Source organism: Prorops nasuta, unplaced genomic scaffold (genome assembly GCF_024137725.1).
Source record: "Prorops nasuta isolate Cenicafe-Biocafe unplaced genomic scaffold, Cenicafe_Pnas_1.2 PNAS00003, whole genome shotgun sequence".
Lineage (NCBI taxonomy): Eukaryota > Metazoa > Arthropoda > Insecta > Hymenoptera > Bethylidae > Prorops > Prorops nasuta.
In genome coordinates, this window is record NW_027116800.1 from 98,111 (window position 1) to 117,813 (window position 19,703).

The window sequence follows — 19,703 nt, forward strand, 5'->3', positions numbered from 1 at the left end:
TCTCCTTATAGAAATTTATTTCACAATTTTCTTCTTACATCTAATCTGGACGGCAAAATCTTCCTTCGTTTTCTTTTACACAAGTAGAGTTACTTAATTATAAATGGCATTGCATTGTCCACGACACTGTTTCTGTGAAAATCTGTTCAATACAATATAGTCGCTATATTTACATAAAATACTTACACTGTAAATGCACAAATATTTAACATATATCATTTAAGTACGTCACACTCTCTCCTCTGTTTTCTCAATAAATATTTGTACGCTGTATTGAAATTATTTCGAGGACAAACAATACGTTTAGAATGATAATATCCTCAAATTGCTAATAATTGTAATATAGGTTTTGTTCAATCGCTTGTGAAAACAGGAATCGAGTCTAGATATAATTAGCGATAATACATTATAGTTTGTTCGATGCTCTCCCGAATATGAAACGTCATTTTGTTTTTCTCTTTGCTTTCCTCTCAAGAAGTATATATACAGGGGGTAACGAAACAACTGTATTTTCTTGAAACGTGGGTAATCATAAATCAGTAAGTTTTATTTACAGTATCATTAATGCATTGGTTTTAAATCATTCTTCAGCTTCGGTAAAAAAAGAATGCTTTCACGTCTTAGCTATTTACTATTAGCGTGCTCTTTACATAATAGCTTCTGATATTTTTCTTTTTCTTATGTCGATTCGATTTTTACAGCAATTTAATTAATGATAGTAATTTTATTCTTGTACTGAATTGATTCAAAATTGTATAATGAAGAGAGTTGATTTAAACCTGACTTTAATTTAATAACGAAGTTAAAGAAATAAATAGCAAATGTACTATCATAAGATTGATAATTATTCTTTTTTGTGGCTCGCTAATTAATCGTTTCTTCATCTTTTCTACTCTTCACTCGACTGTCAGAATAGTTCGGAAAGGATCAAAGAGGGTAATTTTGAAACATATTTTTGTCCACCCCTCAATCGATTCGAACGAAATTTCAAATCTGCTCTTAAGCTATCAAGCCAAATCCCAGTTTCAAGAAAATGCGGTTTTCTCGTTACACTCTGTATATAGTAAGAAGAAAGAAAAAAAATTATTTATCGACCGTCTGGTGCGTTGATTGTAGTTTTTCTAGATGTTGGTCGTCCGCAGCACCATCTTCCGTTTTTGTATAAAGGATCTCGGCGTATTCGGTTTTATCCTCATTCAAGCGTCGCGGTGGTAAACCCTGCTGTTGCTGAGTCAGATCGAGCTCAGCATAAACGATACCGCCTTCACCAGTACCGGTCATCTCGTGATTTTTTCCTTCTTGGCTTGGTTCGATTGGCTGAAAATTCGTGCAGAAAAATCAGTGAAAAATCGTCGACTCTCTTTTTCATTTGAACGTAGCCAATGCAGTTTTATTTTTACCTTTTCATCGTCGACGGTTACGACAGTCCTCATTGTATCGGTGTCCGCTCCTGATACCTTATCCTTATTGCGCTTGAAGATCCGGGTCAAATTGATCTTTGGTCTTCGTGGCCTTCTTGCCCCATCTACCTCGCTTCTTGAGTACCGACCCGCACTCTCCGTATCACTCCTGAACAAAATCAATTTTCATTTATATCAAACATTAGTTTTTTATTCCCTTCTTAATTCAAGAAGCGAATGAAAACATTGCAATACACATGCACCCATCCACTCGACATCTCTATAAGAGTATTGTATAGACGCACACGATAACGGGACAAACCACGAGGCGAGTATCATATACTAGCATATGAGAGAAATGAGAAGTTCACACTGGTGAAATAAATAGAAAAGCAAAAACTTGTGAATCATTGATCGTTAAGTGAAGAAACAGCTCTTGCCTTTTCAAGCTGGCATCGTTCGTAATTGTTTTTGATCTGTTGATACGTAGTAGGTTAATTCTTGCCGCGGCATCTGCCAATTCTCTGAAAATGGTGTTTCACGAACACAGACTAATTTCTATTTCGTCTACGCACATCTGGTTTTACATCTAAGTCACAGCAATAAAAGAGGCATTGGAATTCTTGGTTAAAAAAAAATCAAGAACAACATTAAAAAAACCTCCCTATCCTAGGGAGACCGAGAGCTCAAAATTAGTAATAAACCGCGATATATGTTTAAACAAATTGAGGCTTGCTTGTTGCAAGTCATTATACTCACGATTCTCCAAGATTCCTGGATCTCGCGCCACCTGTAAATAATTGTAACCATTGAGTGAACGTTGTCTCTGAGTTTCAACTCGGATATCTCTCGTCTACATGAGAATGTATAATATGAATTGTAGACCTTGCAAAGTCCGTTAGTCCTAATTTATACGCAGGTAATTTTAGGTCTCAACGTGGTCTACCAATAGCAAGGGTAAATGACTACAAACTCCCAACGTCTTCTTCTACTGATGTTATATGTATAGTATGCTTGAAACAAATACTTTATTTCCTCTCTTTTATTCTTTTATAAATCGTATTATAATATATAATATCAAGGCATAATATCATAGCAAATGCATAGCAATGATTAAAATTACAAAAAAACCGATGCCTATTGCATGAGTCAGTTGCTTCTTTAATGTATCTTCGCATCTCATACGGTTTACTGTATCTGCGTAGTTTACCCGCTCACTATTTTGAACTCTGTTGCAGGCAGCGATTTCAGAGTTTTGGCATTTATTTCTCTGCTGTGCATGCCGGATCCAACTTATTGAGAAGGCAATATGTCCCTAATATTCTCTAGCTTCAATTGGCTAACCAATAATTCTTATTTATCATGAGATTTTCTCTTAACAAAGTGATCTCATGATGATCACATTTCATCAAAAGGTCCCTTTTTTCATGCCCCATAATTCTTGACTCTAATTTCTTCAACATCTGCATACAAAATTACAAGTACGCATGTATATGTATTATGAACAAATATACACCGACGTATATTCATTATTTAAGTATAAAGTATGATTGTGTTGCATGATTCTTACTCGCCGGGTACCATAATTCCCAATAGCACAAACATCCTTAAAACATCCTTAGAACGGTTCGAGGATATTCACACGTCTTATGGACATGTTGAACCGGATGTCCGCTGAACATTGTGTGCTATTAGATCCTTTTGTAAATAACGCAAATTTCTTTTACAAATTGGAGAACAAAGCGCGATCCTACAAATTCCATTTTATTTTTGTATTCAAATCTTTATAGGATTATATATAGATATATACATATACAGAGTGAGACATTCCAGTCGCCCCAGCGCTGAATGCACGCTGGAAAGGCGTGGTGAGGGGTCAAGCGTTGATAGGTGAAGACTAGACAGAGAGGGAAACTGTACAGATGAAGAGAGAATTATACACTAGCACACTAATTGGCGCATCGCTATCTCTCTGTCATTCATATTAGCTGCGATTTAGAAAAGAGAAACTATTATGAATGACGGCGAGGTAGTGATGTGTCAGTGCGTGTGCTAGTGCATCACTTTCCGTTCGCTGAATAGTTTCCTTCTCTGTTATGTCTACTTTTAACAGATCAGAGCTTGACCACTCACCACGCCTTTGCCTTTCCAGCATGCATTCATCTCTGGGCCCGCTTAAGTGCCTCATCCTGTATATTATTATAAATAAGAATTTTTGCTTTCTGCCTCGACAGCACAAGACCCGACTACAAAACGATGAATTAAATTATTAGCATAGTAATATCGCGATGCATCGTAAAAACGATTTGTACACTAAAATATTAACGCATTTACAAATAATATACTACATATAATTATGCGTCAATCGGTAATCATAGTTTAACTTTTAGTGTAATGTGTACACGTAAGTATATTCCTACAATAGAGTGAACAGCTTGTAGACTAAATACATATTTATAGCCTCGAATTACTTTCCATTACCGCGCAATATTACAAAGGTTTATATTCATTTTTGCAATTTTCACACATGTTACACACCGGTTAAAAATACATATCACGAAGCGATAAAGGTTTCAAGACAATTCTTTAGTCTTAAGAGTTACACGAGTAGAAAGCGATTCGTGGCCTCATGGCATTTCGATAATTTTATGGAATGTATCTTGGTAGTGACTATTGTATGGGATGGAGGATCTCCGTTTAAATTTTTCATTTGCTTTGAAACGGTCGATGGAAAAGAATGTGTAATAATAAATTGATGATAATGGTGATCATGATAATAATAATGATAATACTATTATTAATGATAACAACAGGTTTAAACTACACTGTTTGTATAAAAATCTCGGCAAAAAATAAATCAAGCTTAATTAAGCTTTGCCCACATAGGGGAGTCAATTATGTCCACGTTTGCCGTTCGTTCGAGCCTTATTCCTCCAAATACACTCTAATAATGTTTGTCATATGCATATAAAAAGAGATCCTTCTACGTTTCTTTACATATTTCGCACTTGTATTCGTGGTACCTATTCGTATCCTCTCTTATAATCTTATTAGGCTTGACAATAATCTCTACGAAACTATAAATTATTAATACACATACTTTCGGCTAATAAAATGCAGACTCAATAATATTTTTGAGTAGGCATACTGATCGCTTGCGAAATGCAAATTAATACTATTAATGATATTAATGTTAAATGTACAAATAATAGTTTTCTTGCTATTTCTGCATGTGGATTCATGACATTTATAATATTACACTAGTTATTGGTGGCGCATGATTAAAAGCTAAATATTCTATTGGAAATGTTGATAACTTATAGACTATACATTGAACCAAAACGTCACTGCGAAAGCAGTAGATTTTCGATTAAAGTCAGTTAAAGCTAATATGGAACGCTATGCAAGCATATTGTACGCATATGGTAATGTATAAATAGAAATGCGCAGAACTTTGTCCACATTAGTTGGTTACTTTCTTTAGCGCCGTCGTAGTTAATGGATTAAGATTGCGACGACGTGAAATTGCATCTAGAAGTAGCATAAAGAGTTACAGCCTCGGCTTTAGGTCAGATCAATAGTCATCATAATAATGACCGAGAAATTACAATTTTTAGGTTAAGCGATGAGAGTTAAGGTACGATTGACGTATCAAGAATAAAATTCTAGTGCCGCTGTTGATTTTCTTACCGACTGTCGCTTAGATGCTGGAAGGAACGTATAATAAAAAGAGTTGCTACATCCTACGGCACATTTATATCACAGAGTGCCTGCCTAGCAATGCTGATAAAACGTGCATTTATCATTTATTAAAATAATTTCTTCTTTTCCTCTTCCTTCCATTGTCTTGAAGCCATTTGTCAAAGGACCCACAGCGATTAATTCTATATAAAAGTTATTTCAACATTTGAATTGCCGAACTTTGTCCCATATATCGAACATTTGTTGATAAAACTTTTTTTATTTACAATATTCCCTCCCTCTCCCTATCTCTCTGCATAATAAGTAAATATATATATATATGTATATCTATACGATATAGTATACTTTTAAACGCAATATTGTAGAATATACTATACTCGACGAATTACGTGATCTGAGATTCAATTGATGATTGCGGCGCGGCAACGAAATTTTCTGTCATTGATGCATTGTTAAATGGCCGCATAAACCAGTGGCGAGGAAAGTTTGTTTCTGTGGTAAACTTCAAGGTAAGTGAGGGAATGTGCTGTTAAGTAAATGCCCGAATGATAGCAGTGACAGCGTTAAACTGGCGTATCCGTTTTTTCCTCCTTGTTCTGATCCTTCACATCGGTGCGGCCATTGACGTACTCGTTGCTGGCGTGAATTGGATTTTCTTGACCACCTTGCGGTATCTTCTCGTCGATAATATGTGGATCTTCGTGATCTTCCTCATCGGCCGGTGTGATGTGTGCTTCGCTGCCTGCTCCTACTCCGCCTGCTGCTTCCTCGTCTCCGCGCCGTCTCGCTGTAACAAGCAACGCCACGATCGGTCAAGGCAAACATGCGAGGGATTCTGTTTAATTTTATAGGACACTGGCCATCCCTTCATATATTACACATTGTTTTTGTACCCCCAAGACTCAATTTATTACATCTTATTACCATATAGTACATGCTCGTGGTGTAGCCATTTTTTTAATTGTATGTACACTCATGCAAGCTACGGAGGACAAATTTACTTTGAACCTAAGATCGAACGCGATCTTTTCCAAGAGACAGGCTTCCAAAGTTCGAAATCACGAGGTCGATGGCAAGGAAATAAGCAAGCGTGTTAACACCAAAGGTAAAAGCTAGATTATTGAATATCAAGAAGAAGTCGTGTGACCACGTGATTCTGGAAGCAATTGCCTTTACCGATTACCTGTCGTTGCTTGTTACAAATACTGGCCAGTTTGTATCGTGGCATATCGAACAAGAGACACACGTTCTTGCGTGTAAAGTGTACAATATACGATAGATGGAAGAAAAGAGCGCGATATTCATGCATCGAACATCTTGCTACATTTAAACATACGTAATAGTAGAGAAAATCTAGTTTCATTTTTCTATTCTGTGAATTTACAGAAGCATACATATCCGTACACTTTTATCCAATGTTAGGGGAAGGCTACGGTGCTACTACGACCATCATAGAGGTAACTTACCCCTGAATCTTTTGTGTCATGGCTACGGTAAATAAAAGCAAGCACAGCCGTATTCGGTGTCGTATTATTTGGACTGACTTGCACGTTGTCCTATTAGTAGCAGCAGCACAACACACAAGACGTTGCATACATTTTATATCCTCCCGAATAATTGTATCATATCACAATTGACATTTGCTTTTGCTCGGTCTATCAATATCTGTTTAACGCGAATCATACTAACCTGCGAAGCACCAGCGGCCAGTGGCACGGGCAAAAATTATGAGAAATACGGCAAGAATGAGTACCAAAGCTCCAACTACGATTCCTATGATTGATCCTGCATCCAACTCGACACCTGCAAAATTACAACTGGATATTAGAAAAAATCTTGCTTATATTTGTGGAGAAAGAATGACGTTACCTAGTGCGTGCATGCTCTCAGAGAGCTTAGCGTAGAACTGACTGAGCAAGACTGAGAGAAAGTATGAGAGAGAAAGAGAGAGAGCGTGCAGTAAGCATATATTGAACATTATTAACATTTATCAGACAGCCATTCGACTTAATTTGCGTCATGTTTAGAAATCTATTTGAATTTCTAAAAAGATTACCTGCTGGTTCAGTGGAAGTCGATAAAACGATGCGATACTCGTAAGTGCCTTCCTCGTTCCGTGCATTTAAAATGTACTCCTTTTCAGTATCAGATTTCTGAACATTGTCAATAGTTAAAATTACGCTCCACGCTCCCCTACCCTAAAAGAGAATCAATCGAAAATTATCGAAGGGTAAACGAACAAAGTTGTCTTTCCTCTCTTACCAAATCCATAGCTGCCGAAGCTTCGAGCCTTTTGCTCTCGTCTTGGCGACCCTCTGCGATGTTCTCGTTGTTCACTCGCCACAGAAAATGGGGCTTTGGATTGGCCCAGACAGTTACATTGACCGTACCTGGTCTACCGATCACATAGCCAAATCGCTCGATACTGGGCTGTGGTGGAGGTTGAGGGGGGTCTGGTCGGAATTTAGAGCAGTATAGTAAAGAGTGAATTTCTCCGAGCATTTAGTAATAAAAATAAGAATAAGAGAAACTTACAGTAAACTTGCAGCTGCATACCGGTCTCTTTGGGTCGTTCGAGAGCAATATGGCTAGCGAGGCAACGCAAGGTCTTACCATTATCGGACCATAGCAAACTGCGCGTTGCGTTATGCACCGCTAGAGAGCTCTCATTTATATTGGAATCGTAAAACGTTGATCTATCAAAATTATCGATAGGTTCGTTATCTAAAATCATACACATAGCATTAAAACTTGTAAGGAATGAAGATGGAATATAAATGTAGAAATTCTTTTTACCCAAGTATAGAGATACGTTAGCCGGTGGACGTCCAGCTGGGGCGCTACAGCTGATTTCTAGCTTCTCGCCACTTCTGTATATGTTTCTATTGTAAGAGCCTGGACTCGTGTAGAGGATAGGATTGTTCGGTGATTCTGCGAATATTTAACATTGTCAATTACCTTGGTACACACTTGGAAGAGGAAGGAATGAATGAAGGAATATAATAATTTAGAGCAAAACACAAAACACAGTAACGTATAGGCAAGTATTTGGAATCCCCATGATCGCTCGCGTACGCTCTCCATTATATGATCCAGAGTTTGTATATACAAAGGATGCACAAAATACCAACAGTGTTGTAATACAGCCAAAGAGTACTCACTCGCTACAATAATTCGAACAGAAGCTGTGCTTTCAAAGCGAGCTTTTTCGGGTAAAACGTGGCACTTGAAGAGTCCATCGTGGATCTCCCTTACTCTGGCTATGCGGACCCCGCAATGATGTTTCATGAGACCATCCCCGTAATACTCGATGCCGTCTTCCGGTGGCTGATCCTCCGTCAGGACCATCGATTTTTCTCCAGGAATTTCCACTCGGCAAATATGCAGAGGGCTCTCGGCTCTGCAAAGGATCTCCAATTTCTCGCCTAGCTTCACCACCGTTTCACCCTTTGGCTCGATGTCCACCATTACGTTCGACTTGTGGCCTGCGAATCGAGACAAAACATTAGTAATAGTGTAAAAAAAACCGTTGCGTGAAAGAAGGGACGTAATAGCATATAACGGTGCACCGTGTTTCCGGCGTCAGATGTCGGGCCAGAATTTGGTAGTGGGAATTATATAAGTATATGTTGCGTACGTTAAACACATGTATATATACGGTGAACACGAAAAGGACGTGTCTTGCGGACTGATGAAAATAATTCTGTATTCATAAGCAGGTAAATTGGGGAAGAACGGTAGCGTAGTACAGTGGTGAGATAATAGCTCGCACAACGGGTCGACAACTGGAGAGCCAGTTTCAGGCTAGTTCATCCTCGTCTGATTCAATAAAGCCAGGAGGGAAAAAGAGAGAGAGAGAGAGAGAGAGAAACTAGCACGTGCTAGACTACAATTTGCCTGTAAACGCGTACTCCAACTCGCACGCTCCCTCATGCGTGATTTATTGATTCGAGAAAGACAATTCGTTTCTTCCTTGTTTCAACTTCTCATCAAATCTTGCAACTTCTCTCGTGGCCTGATCTAGCGAGTGGGACGAATGTGTTAAAATTCTTGGTAGGACGTAGCTCTCGCATTCTTGGGCCTCGTTGATTAATCCAAATGGAATAATAAGACCAGCCCTGAACTTTGATCCAACTGAGCTTCGTATTACATATTTAACCGCAATACAGATATACAGTGGTCGTTTAGTACGTATAAATGTATAACATAGCTCGAGATGACTCATTTCCATTTATTCATAATTTATTAGATAGATTTATTAGATGTAGTCTGAATGAAGCTAGTACCTTCCCCCCCCCCCCCCCCTCCCCACCTCTCCCTCCTGGCACGCACGCACAGGGTAGCTAATAGTAGAGGGGTGAAATTGAAATGACCAAGCAGATGTGTCATTTTACCCTCCTGTGTCCCGACACTCCCTACCCAACTGAAAGCCTTTTTCAGTTTGCAGGTGTCGCTCTGCATTGGCTACATATATATATATATATATATACATAAAATGCTTTTTTTTTTTTTTTTTTTTTTTTGAAGAAATTACTTGGTGCACACGCTAGTGAAAATGGGGCAGCCATACTATATTGTTACGCAGGCAGCGTGTACTAGGAACAATGAAAAGATGCTTATCAGGCCGTTGTTTCCCAACTCCCATTCCGTAGCGTTTATATATAGTTGGGGGGCTACTCAGGATATAGACACGCACACAGACACTGGGTGGATACACTTGAAAAGCATATATATATCGATTAGCTTTTGATCCTCGCAAAATTCCATACTCGATCTGTAATAACACAACGTTCCGCGTGAGTCACCGTTGTTGTGAGATTAAATTTCAATTTCTTTAGTAACGGCGCAACTCGATCTCAATTTCGCATATCAAGCCAAGATTATAGACATTTATCAGGGTATTGGTTAATCGACGTACCTAAGAGAGAAAGTGCAGGGAGTACGAAAAGGAATGAAAGCGGCAAAGGGCAAAAAAGAAGCTTGTGATGCACCCTCCTTTTTGCTGCCTCCCCTTAATGATTGTGTTAAGCTTGTAGGATTGCTAAACTATTCCATGGACGTAGGGGAGAAGGATGACAACGGGCCCGGGGCCAGGCAGGGGAGCTATTGAGCTTCGGATACTTTGTAATAGCATCCATCACTCGTATAAATTCCTCACCGCCGACAAATGGCCTGACTCATAGGATTTTATTGGCCTTTTCTAGGAGTATTCTCTCGTGAAACAATGCGGCGATGTTCGTAAAGCTGAAAAATTGCATATTGGTACACCAGTTGCTAGATTTGAGGAATGCAATAATGCCGACGCTTTTGTCGCGTTTACCCGCTAATTATCACGCCCTTCTTCTTCTCTTTCCGCTTTTTCCTGCTCTCTTTCCAGACGCACCAACGCTAATCACTCTCTTCTGGTCTGTACATCTTCTTCCATTTGAATAATTATCATTAGTAAAGTGTAAATATCGGGAGAAGTTTGCGCTGTGCATATACATATGAATGGGTGGAGTCAGCGAATCAAGGTGTAAAACGCAGCGGCAGCAACTCGTCGCTTGACGTGAAAGAGGAAAAGAGGTTGCTGCAAATGTGGCCCAAGGCTGTAGATTACGAAGCACGCACAAGCACGATCCAGTATTACTTGCTACATATCGATTCTCTGCCTTTATTGTCATTGCTTGCTTTATTCTCTCTCTCTCTCTCTCTCTCTTTCCACTTTTTCTTATTCGATGGACACACGAGTAACGCAACACGGTTCGTTGACTCTTATAGTACGCTTTGGTAACTGCCCCCCCCCCCCCCCCCCCCGTTGGTCGTCGCTTTGATATTCCAACAAAGTAAAAAACTAGAACAGAGTAGCCGTGTATTTGGCATTAATAACCAACTGCACCGAGCAACGAAGCCGAAGCCATTGCGGTAAAGTCAGCGAAGCCAAACAGTCAACCGTCCGAGAGATAGAGCGAGAGAAAGACCTAAATTCACCTTATTTTCTGCAAGAAAAAGACATTTTGCAGAACAAAAAGAACATTTCTGTAACATAAAAATTCCGCGAGTTTCTCAACATTGTTATTCAGCTTTTTATTTGCGCTCGGTGAATCACGTTTCCGGCTCAAAGCATGCTTGTGTATTTATAACGGTTTCTAACCTCTCTGGCCACTCGCCTGCGCGCGCATACAGAGAGGTGGAGTTAACTTTTGAATCGTTTCGATACTCGATTATTCGAATTTGGATTTCGTGCGATTCTGACTCGAATACTGAACGCAGTGTTGGACATAACCTTGGCGGCGTCATGCTTCGCGCATCGCAATTGTCGTTGTAAGATTATATTAGTATGCAGTGATCCAAGCTACTGTTGTTTAGCTTTTCGTACTTGGTACTTGGGAGAGAGAAAGGAGAAGTGTATAAGATCGAGGTTGTGCGGCGCGAGCCGAGGAACGTAAACGAGTAAGAAGCGTAAGTAGGCACTCGGTCGGTCAAAGCGTTAAAAGTCAGCTATGTATATATAGATAGATAGTACTATAGCGCTGAGAGAGAAGCTAACGGAATAGAGGCTTTCGCCTACTCGACCCGACAAACCTGTCCGACCAGTAGCCGAGCCTCAGGAGCGTCTTGCTCTCCTCCTTTTACACCTTTCACGAAATCCTCCTGCAATCTATTCTCCTATAAAGCGATATCAACACATTTCTTCTGTACCCGTTAACGAGATACATATTACATTGTATTAAGAGAGCGTTTCGCTTTCTGTAAAGGTGTGAGTTTCCGAGACCCCGCGCGCTTGCGTGCGTCAGGAACATTGAACCCATCGCAGCCTTGAACCCTTCGACCGGCTTTCCTTGCTTCGCGGACGGCGGACGCGTTCCAGGAAGTATAAAGAGTGTAAAGGCCCTTTCTCTTCCTTTGTTATTTTCTTTGTTTCAGCTCTGCCACTCGTTCCCCCATAGCTCGCAATTTTGAAAAACGGGCTGCACATAGGCGTAACGCATTCTATTTACTGATAATATACCTCTGATAGCATACGATGTTCAAGGTACATCCTCGACATATCTACCGAACGCGTGGATATCCTTCGAGTGTGTGTTTCAAGAATGTCCTGGAGATATTTGTATTACCAGGAACGATATTTTGTCACGTTCGTCCTCTTCGTTCCAAATACATAAGGCAAAAAAATCAAAACAATAATACTTTGCCCCAACAAAAAAATGTACTGCTACTCTGCTTGGTTTACATTGTCGATTCATGGAACGGCCTCCTGGCCTGGCATAATGGCCCGAGCAGCTAAAACTATATACTATAGGTATATACATGACCGATGCCGTTGTCATAACGGTTCTCGTTCGGGATCGGGGCCTCGCTTGAAGCAAGAAAACCTTACTATGTTGTGTACGCGGCGAAGGAATCGACTGAAAAATTATTCCTTTGTACTTTCCAACAATTATAAAGAGTTCTGCATTAGTGTATGTGTGTAAGGAGGCGGGAAAAATTGATTTTACTTTAAAGTTGCGCCGCGCAGGTTGGACAGTGGCGCGATCTGCTCCGAAAATAGTCTCCTCTCTCCTCTATAGTATACCTATTAGAACCTGTTTGAACGGAAACCTGTTGGTCCGTTGGTTGGCGGTCGGTGGTCGACGGTCGACGCGGTCGCCGGCGTAGGTAGAGAAAGATAAGCCATACCCATACCACACCAGCATGCGCGCGCGCATCTATACTATTGTGTATGTATACATTAACACACGCGCATAGATTGAGTAAATGTGGGACACACCTGCCACGTAACTTTTCCCATATGGGGCGTGTGTTTCACCTTCTTCTGAGCCTTGGCTTATTTTCCTCACATTTGCAAACGCAAAAATTAGCCGAAGGAAAATGAGAGAAAGAGGCAGAACAATATTTAGTTTATATGGAATCGCGATAGTTACTCGCGTTGAAAAGCTTCGCAGCTCAACGTGACGCAAGCAACGTTCTCGTATCGAAGCGATGCACCTTTCACTCCAGGCCATGCATTCCTCGATAGATCTTGTATAGTATTGCATTTGACCATGTCTAATAAACTATAAAACTATCTTCTTTCTTCTCTCTCTCCCATTGCGTCATTTCGATTGATTACTCATAATAGTATACCCTTGGGTAGCTTGATAACCTATTAGAATAGAATATCAGGAATCCGCGTAATCGTTCAGTTTTTTCTCTACGCTCGCTGAGCACGACAATTCCCACGAGTTTCCCTTTTCTTACAGAGTCTCCACGAGAGAAGAAAGGTAGGTTGGAGTTGATTGAAGTAGCGGAATAGCATAAGCGAATACAATATTAAGTGTGCACGCACCTGCTTGCGTCCCACATTTCTTTCAGATTACGTGCTGCGCTTATAAATCGGCGTAGGCGATACGCTAGCGACACATTATAGTAGTAGTAATCTAATAACTTCAAGTTTCTGGAGCATTTACGTTACAAGTAGTATTATAAAATTTCTCTTACTTTGAGCGAGCGTACAGCAACATAGCTGCGCGACGATGCAGGCCCAGACAATAATCTTCATCCCCAACATGATTTGTTAGTTTTAACTTTCACAATTTTCACCAAATATCACACAGGGCCCTTAAAAACTGACGAGTTATTTCTTTTTCATACACACAACTAACTCCAATACAAACGTTATGAGCGAAGAAGAGACAAGGGCGGGAAGCGCTTCGTGTGTATATAAAATAAAAAAGTAAAAACTCTCAACACGAGGAACAACCGGTTAACCCGACGCGCAAGGACCGTCTGTCTGCGTGCGTCTGCCCGCCCGGTCTGCTTGCTTGCCTTGCTTGCCTCCTGGCGTGGCGTGAAGCGTCAAGCGTGAGCCGTGAGTTAACTAAAACTCAAGCTAACTGCGCTGCGCTAGCTGCCAGAGCCGCTTGAGGCTTGAGCCACTGCGCTGGCTGCTGCTACGTTGGTATGCGACCTGCGTGCTGCTACGTTGGTATGCGACCTGCGTGCTGCTTGGTGCTGCTGCTGCTGCTGCGTGATGTGGTGATGGCTTAAGGCGCGCGTTTTGTTTTCCTTTACACCGGCTTCGTGGAACTTCGCTTCAACCGAGATTGCCCGATTCAATACACAACTGCAAGCAAGATCTCTTTTTTCCTCCCCTCTTAGAAACTTTGTCAACCAATCCGACTCGATCTCGATGGTACCGATATATTCTTGATCGATAAATCTCATCAATTATCTGATTTCTTCTGATCATTTGAACCTGATGGATGTTATACTTTCTTTTGGAGTGGCTTCCCAAGTATAACACAGTACATATATCTATAAATATTATTTTCTAGATGCTTCTGCTGTCAGTGCTTATGTATGTACACTGTACACGTGTATTTTATATGTTTACGCAGATATTAGGATTAATAGGAATCGATATTATCGACTCGTGGGCGTGTATACATATAGTTATGTGTATATATAGCTATTGTCAACAAAAGTGAATAAAAATATTAAACATCGTTTTGAAAGAATTTTTTTATATGAATATAAGCGTTTCTAGTTTTTAATATAGTTTAATTCTAACTAAGAGGTTGCCAAAAGTGTCTCCGCTGCTTATATCAATAATATGACCATCGCCTACCCTATATAGGGCCACAGGTGTGGCCGTGGGGTGACTGCTAAGGGAAAATACCAGTCACAACAGCTCTTCTCCTAGAGTATATGCTAATAAGAACTCTTACCTACCCCCTATCCACATCACAATGTATTGATATGATTGGCCATAGAGTACCAAGATAAATATTTAAAATCGTGACTAGCGACACACTACAGTGACATAAGCCACTACATGGTATATGCTCTACGAGTCTAAACTCTTACCGCTACAATCGTGAATCATCAACATGGATAAGTCATGAATGAATGATGAAGACATTATTATGAATAAGCTAGATCGTCATCATCATCATTTTTAGAGCTAAGTTCTAGGATTACCGCTTCCCGCAGAAAAATTATTATCACTTAATTAGACTTTGATATCACACAATATAATGATCTATCCTATGACTCCTTTATATGCTAATTCTGACAATTTTACCAGAGCGTAAAATTCTAAAAATTATTACGTGTTTTAATTGAAACTTAAATAACATTATTTAGTAATATACGGGGTGGAGCACTTAAGACGTTCTAGATTACATATACAAAAGTACGCGTATCTTTTTAACTGTAAGAGATATTCACATTTTGCATATGACCTTTCTGAAAGCAAATAACAAGAGGCTTCGAAAAGGTTGTATACAAAAATTGATTATCTTTTATAGTTAAAGAGATACGGATCGTTTTTTATGTATGTTCTGGGGCATGTTAAATACCTCATCCTATATAAATAGCCAGAATATTAATCTTGCCTGGAATTAAATATAAAAGTATTTCACTTTATTAATCCCAAAGCGTGTACCTACAAATTCATTGCTAACGTAGTTCTGTAAAAGATTTCAATTTTTTGCATAAAACCTTTTTAGATCTGAATGAAAAGCACTTTCAAAAAAGTCATAAAAAATATTATTTTACGCCCATACTCTGGGGCTAATTAAGTAAAACACCCTGTGTAAATCGTTTATATAAGTTCATAAGGGGGAGAAAGGAGAAATATTTTGACAAATGAATTAAATATTAAATTAACCATAAATGGTTTTAATTTGCTTTATTGCAATAGGTATTAACATGCTTGAAACAAAATATTAAACTTATCAGGTTCGGTTTAATAGTTAAAGAAAGATTCAAATAATATCAAATTTATTTTTTTGTTTTTTTTTTTATGAAGAGACATAATTTTTATTACATATTCTTATAGTGGCTTCTTTTAAGAACAAAACTAATAGTTTTTTAAAACACTATATAGATAATGATATACTAGTTAAACTTAAGATTTTTACTTAAAAAAATAATAAAACTGTTCATTAATACCTCGACTAATTTTAATTAAGCTCCTGAATTTTCAGGATATAGTAAAATATTGAGAATATCTATAATATTGAACGTGTTAAGAATTTCATCCTGTATAAACATCTTAAGTATCTAGCACATCTGCGATCTACAGTCACCCCTCCCCATTCCTTACGCCTACACATGATTTGGCAAAGATTGACCAATGTTTTTTGAATGTCTGTTGTTGATTGTATGGGTTTTTCAAATGCGCGTCATCCACATGGCTCGTTTTCTTAATATTGATAATACTAGTTTTAGTTTCTGGATGGTTTTTGGCAAACGTTGGTCACATCCTATGGAAACAGCTTAAAAGACCTTTGCTCTTGAGTTTTGTGAACCAATGCGAACTAATGGGAATTTTAATCCCCCACTCTGTCTTCCAGTCGTCCGCACGACGTTGTGACTGACTTGAAAGATAGTGGGGGGCAGAAATTCCCATGAGATCTCAACACTATGTACCATAGAAGCTCAGCTGAGTGTAGCCTGTGTAGCTCAGCGTGGCTGACTGCCAGCAGGCCAGTTGTGTTGCATGAATGTGGGATTGGGATCATGTGGGATGGTGTGGGATGGTGCAGTGTTTGACTCATGCTCACTGTTCGTGAAAGTATGGTTATGAACGTTATGAATTTTTTGTTTCGAAATGCTTTCTCCAGAAGTGTGGAATTTTCATCCTTCTAAGCATCATTTTTCTTACGAGAACAGAAACTATAGATACAAAAAAGCTCCTTTCTTACTTCGAACTCACTATTTTAATCATTCTGCAAGTATTTATAAATATCAGAATATTTTCCTAATTTAAGGTTATGTTTTGTTTTGTGGTCTTTAAATAATTTCTTTCTTGCTGGATATTTGCCAGGTGTCTGTCATACTTCCCGATTTTGCAGCTATTCCAAAAAGCTTGCAAAATTGCTTATTAGAAGATAGCGATTACTACAGAGTTAATAATTTGCGCGTCTCTGACTTGATAAACCAGGAGTTCATTGAAGCTTTTGTTAAAAATGGTATTTAAACACAGATTTCTTTTATTTTCTCCTAAAGATGTTTTAAAGCAAGAAAGATCAACAAGTATTTAAATTTTTATTTATACAAACTAATTTTGATATTGTTTCTAATTTTGTTCTTTATTAATTACTTTTTAGGAGAACTGATATTACTGTCCATAGATGGTAATATAGATATTTGTAACTCGGTAGCCATTACCCCTGATGGGAAACTCATAATCTCTTTGGTAAATGATGACTATTATAAGCTTGGTCTAGGAGGAAAAGCATCTTTTTTCGATCAAAGTATCGATACACGTCATGGTAAGTCTCTCGCAGAAGATTATTAGCAAAGAGAAAGAAAATGCCCGGACGGCACCAAGTACCTACATTGATAAATCTATCGTTAAATACTGTTGGAATACTTGTCATTACTATTGGTAAAAATGCAATGGAGCCAATTACTAAATTTTACAAGAAAAATGCAGAGCTTGGAAAAATTGAATTACGAAAAGTTATAAATCAAATAAAATTCTTATTGCTTTCTACAGTACCATGTCATCTTTACGATGAAATGGTACTAATAACTTTAACGTCAATTATGAAACTGTTAAAGGATGTTAAAGAAAAACAACGATACAACACTCTAGAACTAAATATAATAATTGGCTTGATAGAAACTGTGATAACTGCTAATTTGAAGTCAATTGAATTTTCCATGTGGCCTAAAATAATGAGAAATACTTTGTACAATAAACTTTATGAAATGAGTGGACTCGAAGTTCTCGACTTGGGCTCTGGTTCAGTTGGCTGGAAGACATCCGATGTTGAAAAGATCATAGTAGCTGGTGTTTCTTCGATGATAAATTTAGTCTGTTTTATTTTGTGCTTTGATTGCACAGATAACATCATTACAGCTCTTGCTGAAAATTGTCGAAGACTACAAAAATTAGATGTTACTGCATCAAGGTCTGTAACAGATAGAAGCGTATCAACATTACTCAAGTGTAAATATTTAAAGGAGATCAAATTATTCAGAACGTCCATGACTGTAGCAGGATATGCAGAATTATTTTTACAGCATAATTGCTTGGAAGATATTGGTAGATGTGATCAGTTTGGTTATGCTTTAGAGCATCTAGTGGGTACTGGACATCCAGTTACTGAGACTAACTTAAGCATTAAAATTTTCGAAAGTCGAAGTTTTACTCTGAATCATATACAACTTTTAATATATATGTGTCAGGACATAACAAGTTTAGCTATATTAAGGGACGAAGAAACTAATGACTTACAGCTCTTGGCATTTGTAGCTAATTTGAGAGAATTGAAATTGCTTTCTTGTAAATTCTACACTCATGAAATTAAAACAGTACTGCGATTAAGGGGCCGTGAAATTGTAAGCTTGCACTTAGAGCATGTAGATGAAATTGACATAGACGCCTTAATATATATCAGTCAATTTTGTCCAAATATAAAGAGTTTAATATTCTATAATTGCGAGTTTTTGGAGCATGTGACTCTATTTGCCAGACAAGTACATTCAGTACCGCCATTTCAATATTTGGAACGGATAAAATGCGTAGCTGATTGTGCAAGTATGCATCTTGAATTTTTATTATCCAGTTGCAAAAATATTAAGTTCATTCAATTGGGATCTTCTACTGGTATGGGAGACGCAACAATGAGATTGATTTTATCACATAATCCAATGCAAAAATTAGAAGAACTAAAAGTATTGTACAGTCATGACTTGTCAATGGGAACAGTACAATTGTTAATGCAAAATTGTCATAATTTGAGACGCTTGTCGGAGTTAGAGAGTTGGGAAGGAATAACACCTTCGGAATTACGGGTTTTCAGGGAACATCTCAAAATTAATAATATTAATTTAGATACCAGTGCAACATTATCGTTTGCTTGAATAATGTACAAGAATTACGTTTTTGCTTCTCTCGATGAAATGATAGTATCAAGAAAACCATTGCAAACTCTTATATTTTGGTCTATTTTCTTCAAACCTCTGCTTGAATTGATGGCGTAATGATGTAAAAATTCAACGGTACTATATAGCGTACTATTTCAAAGAGACTTTAAGTAGTAGTAGCTATATTTATCTTTGCAATTTTATTGTTTTGCTTTGTTTGTTTCCTTGTTTTATGTTTTTTATTAGTTAATTTTGTCTGTTTCTATTTTTGTAACCGGTAACGTACTCTAAAAGTGGTAAAAATTGATTTAACGGACGACGCTTTTACACCTGGAAAAAAAGAGTATGAGCATGCTAGGCAATGCTTGAATGAGAATATTGACCAAAGGTTTAATGTCATATTGAAATGGGAGCCAAAAGGTACAGTTTTATTAAATATACTTAAAATATGTAAAAATATGTTGATACACAATCTTACAACTTCACGTGTTATTCCGTAAAGTTGACCAGGTGTGCCCTTCGTCGATAGCATCTTGGTTTCACGAACATGGATACCATGTTTCGTTGTGTTGTCAGAAATTTAATTATAGAACGAAATACTCATTGACCATTCCTACTATGGAGAATGGATACGACAACGATAAATTTTTCGAATGGCTTGGCGTATTTAGTATCGCTGGTGAAATGTACGCTTCTTTCATTCGTAATTATTTGATTTTCATTTAGAGCCTTTTTAATGTGAAATAATAATTTATA

At 38.2% G+C, this 19,703-nt stretch overlaps 3 protein-coding genes across 8 annotated transcripts in view; 2 read left to right on the top strand and 1 right to left on the bottom strand.

Annotated features, from left to right (window-relative positions):
* On the bottom strand, positions 1-14,092 carry Fas3 (fasciclin 3). Of its 4 annotated transcripts, XM_066746204.1 has the most exons (12): positions 13,563-14,092; positions 8,264-8,587; positions 7,899-8,033; positions 7,638-7,826; positions 7,365-7,555; positions 7,110-7,300; positions 6,972-7,012; positions 6,792-6,905; positions 2,160-2,190; positions 1,841-1,924; positions 1,401-1,569; positions 1-1,317 (listed from the first exon to the last, which is right to left on the bottom strand). In XM_066746204.1, exons 1-12 carry the CDS (start codon positions 13,630-13,632, stop codon positions 1,084-1,086), a joined length of 1,773 nt encoding a protein of 590 aa, XP_066602301.1. In that variant the 5' UTR covers positions 13,633-14,092; the 3' UTR covers positions 1-1,083. The 4 variants fall into 4 exon arrangements, with proteins under 4 accessions (XP_066602301.1, XP_066602307.1, XP_066602314.1 ...); XM_066746210.1 differs by lacking the exon at positions 6,972-7,012 and having other exon boundaries at positions 7,159-7,300; positions 13,563-14,089; XM_066746217.1 differs by lacking the exons at positions 1,841-1,924; positions 6,972-7,012 and having other exon boundaries at positions 7,159-7,300; positions 13,563-14,088.
* LOC136785246 (deoxyribodipyrimidine photo-lyase-like) overlaps positions 11,474-19,703 on the top strand; it is a 16,364-nt gene continuing 8,134 nt past the window's right edge. The window contains exon 1 of the mRNA XM_066746297.1: positions 11,474-11,543. The gene's annotated coding sequence lies outside the window, so the exon portion shown is untranslated. The remainder of the gene's footprint in view (positions 11,544-19,703) is intronic.
* LOC136785229 (ribonuclease P protein subunit p40-like) overlaps positions 16,198-19,703 on the top strand; it is a 3,869-nt gene continuing 363 nt past the window's right edge. Inside the window, exons 1-5 of one of the 3 annotated variants that reach the window (XM_066746264.1) lie at positions 16,198-16,800; positions 16,897-17,041; positions 17,180-17,344; positions 19,242-19,367; positions 19,450-19,633. In XM_066746264.1, coding sequence (XP_066602361.1) covers positions 16,681-16,800; positions 16,897-17,041; positions 17,180-17,344; positions 19,242-19,367; positions 19,450-19,633 — 740 coding nt within the window. In that variant the 5' untranslated portion in view covers positions 16,198-16,680. Of the gene's footprint in view, positions 16,801-16,896; positions 17,106-17,179; positions 19,368-19,449; positions 19,634-19,703 lie in introns of those variants that run through there. The other 2 variants (XM_066746273.1, XM_066746255.1) reach the window with 2 other exon arrangements.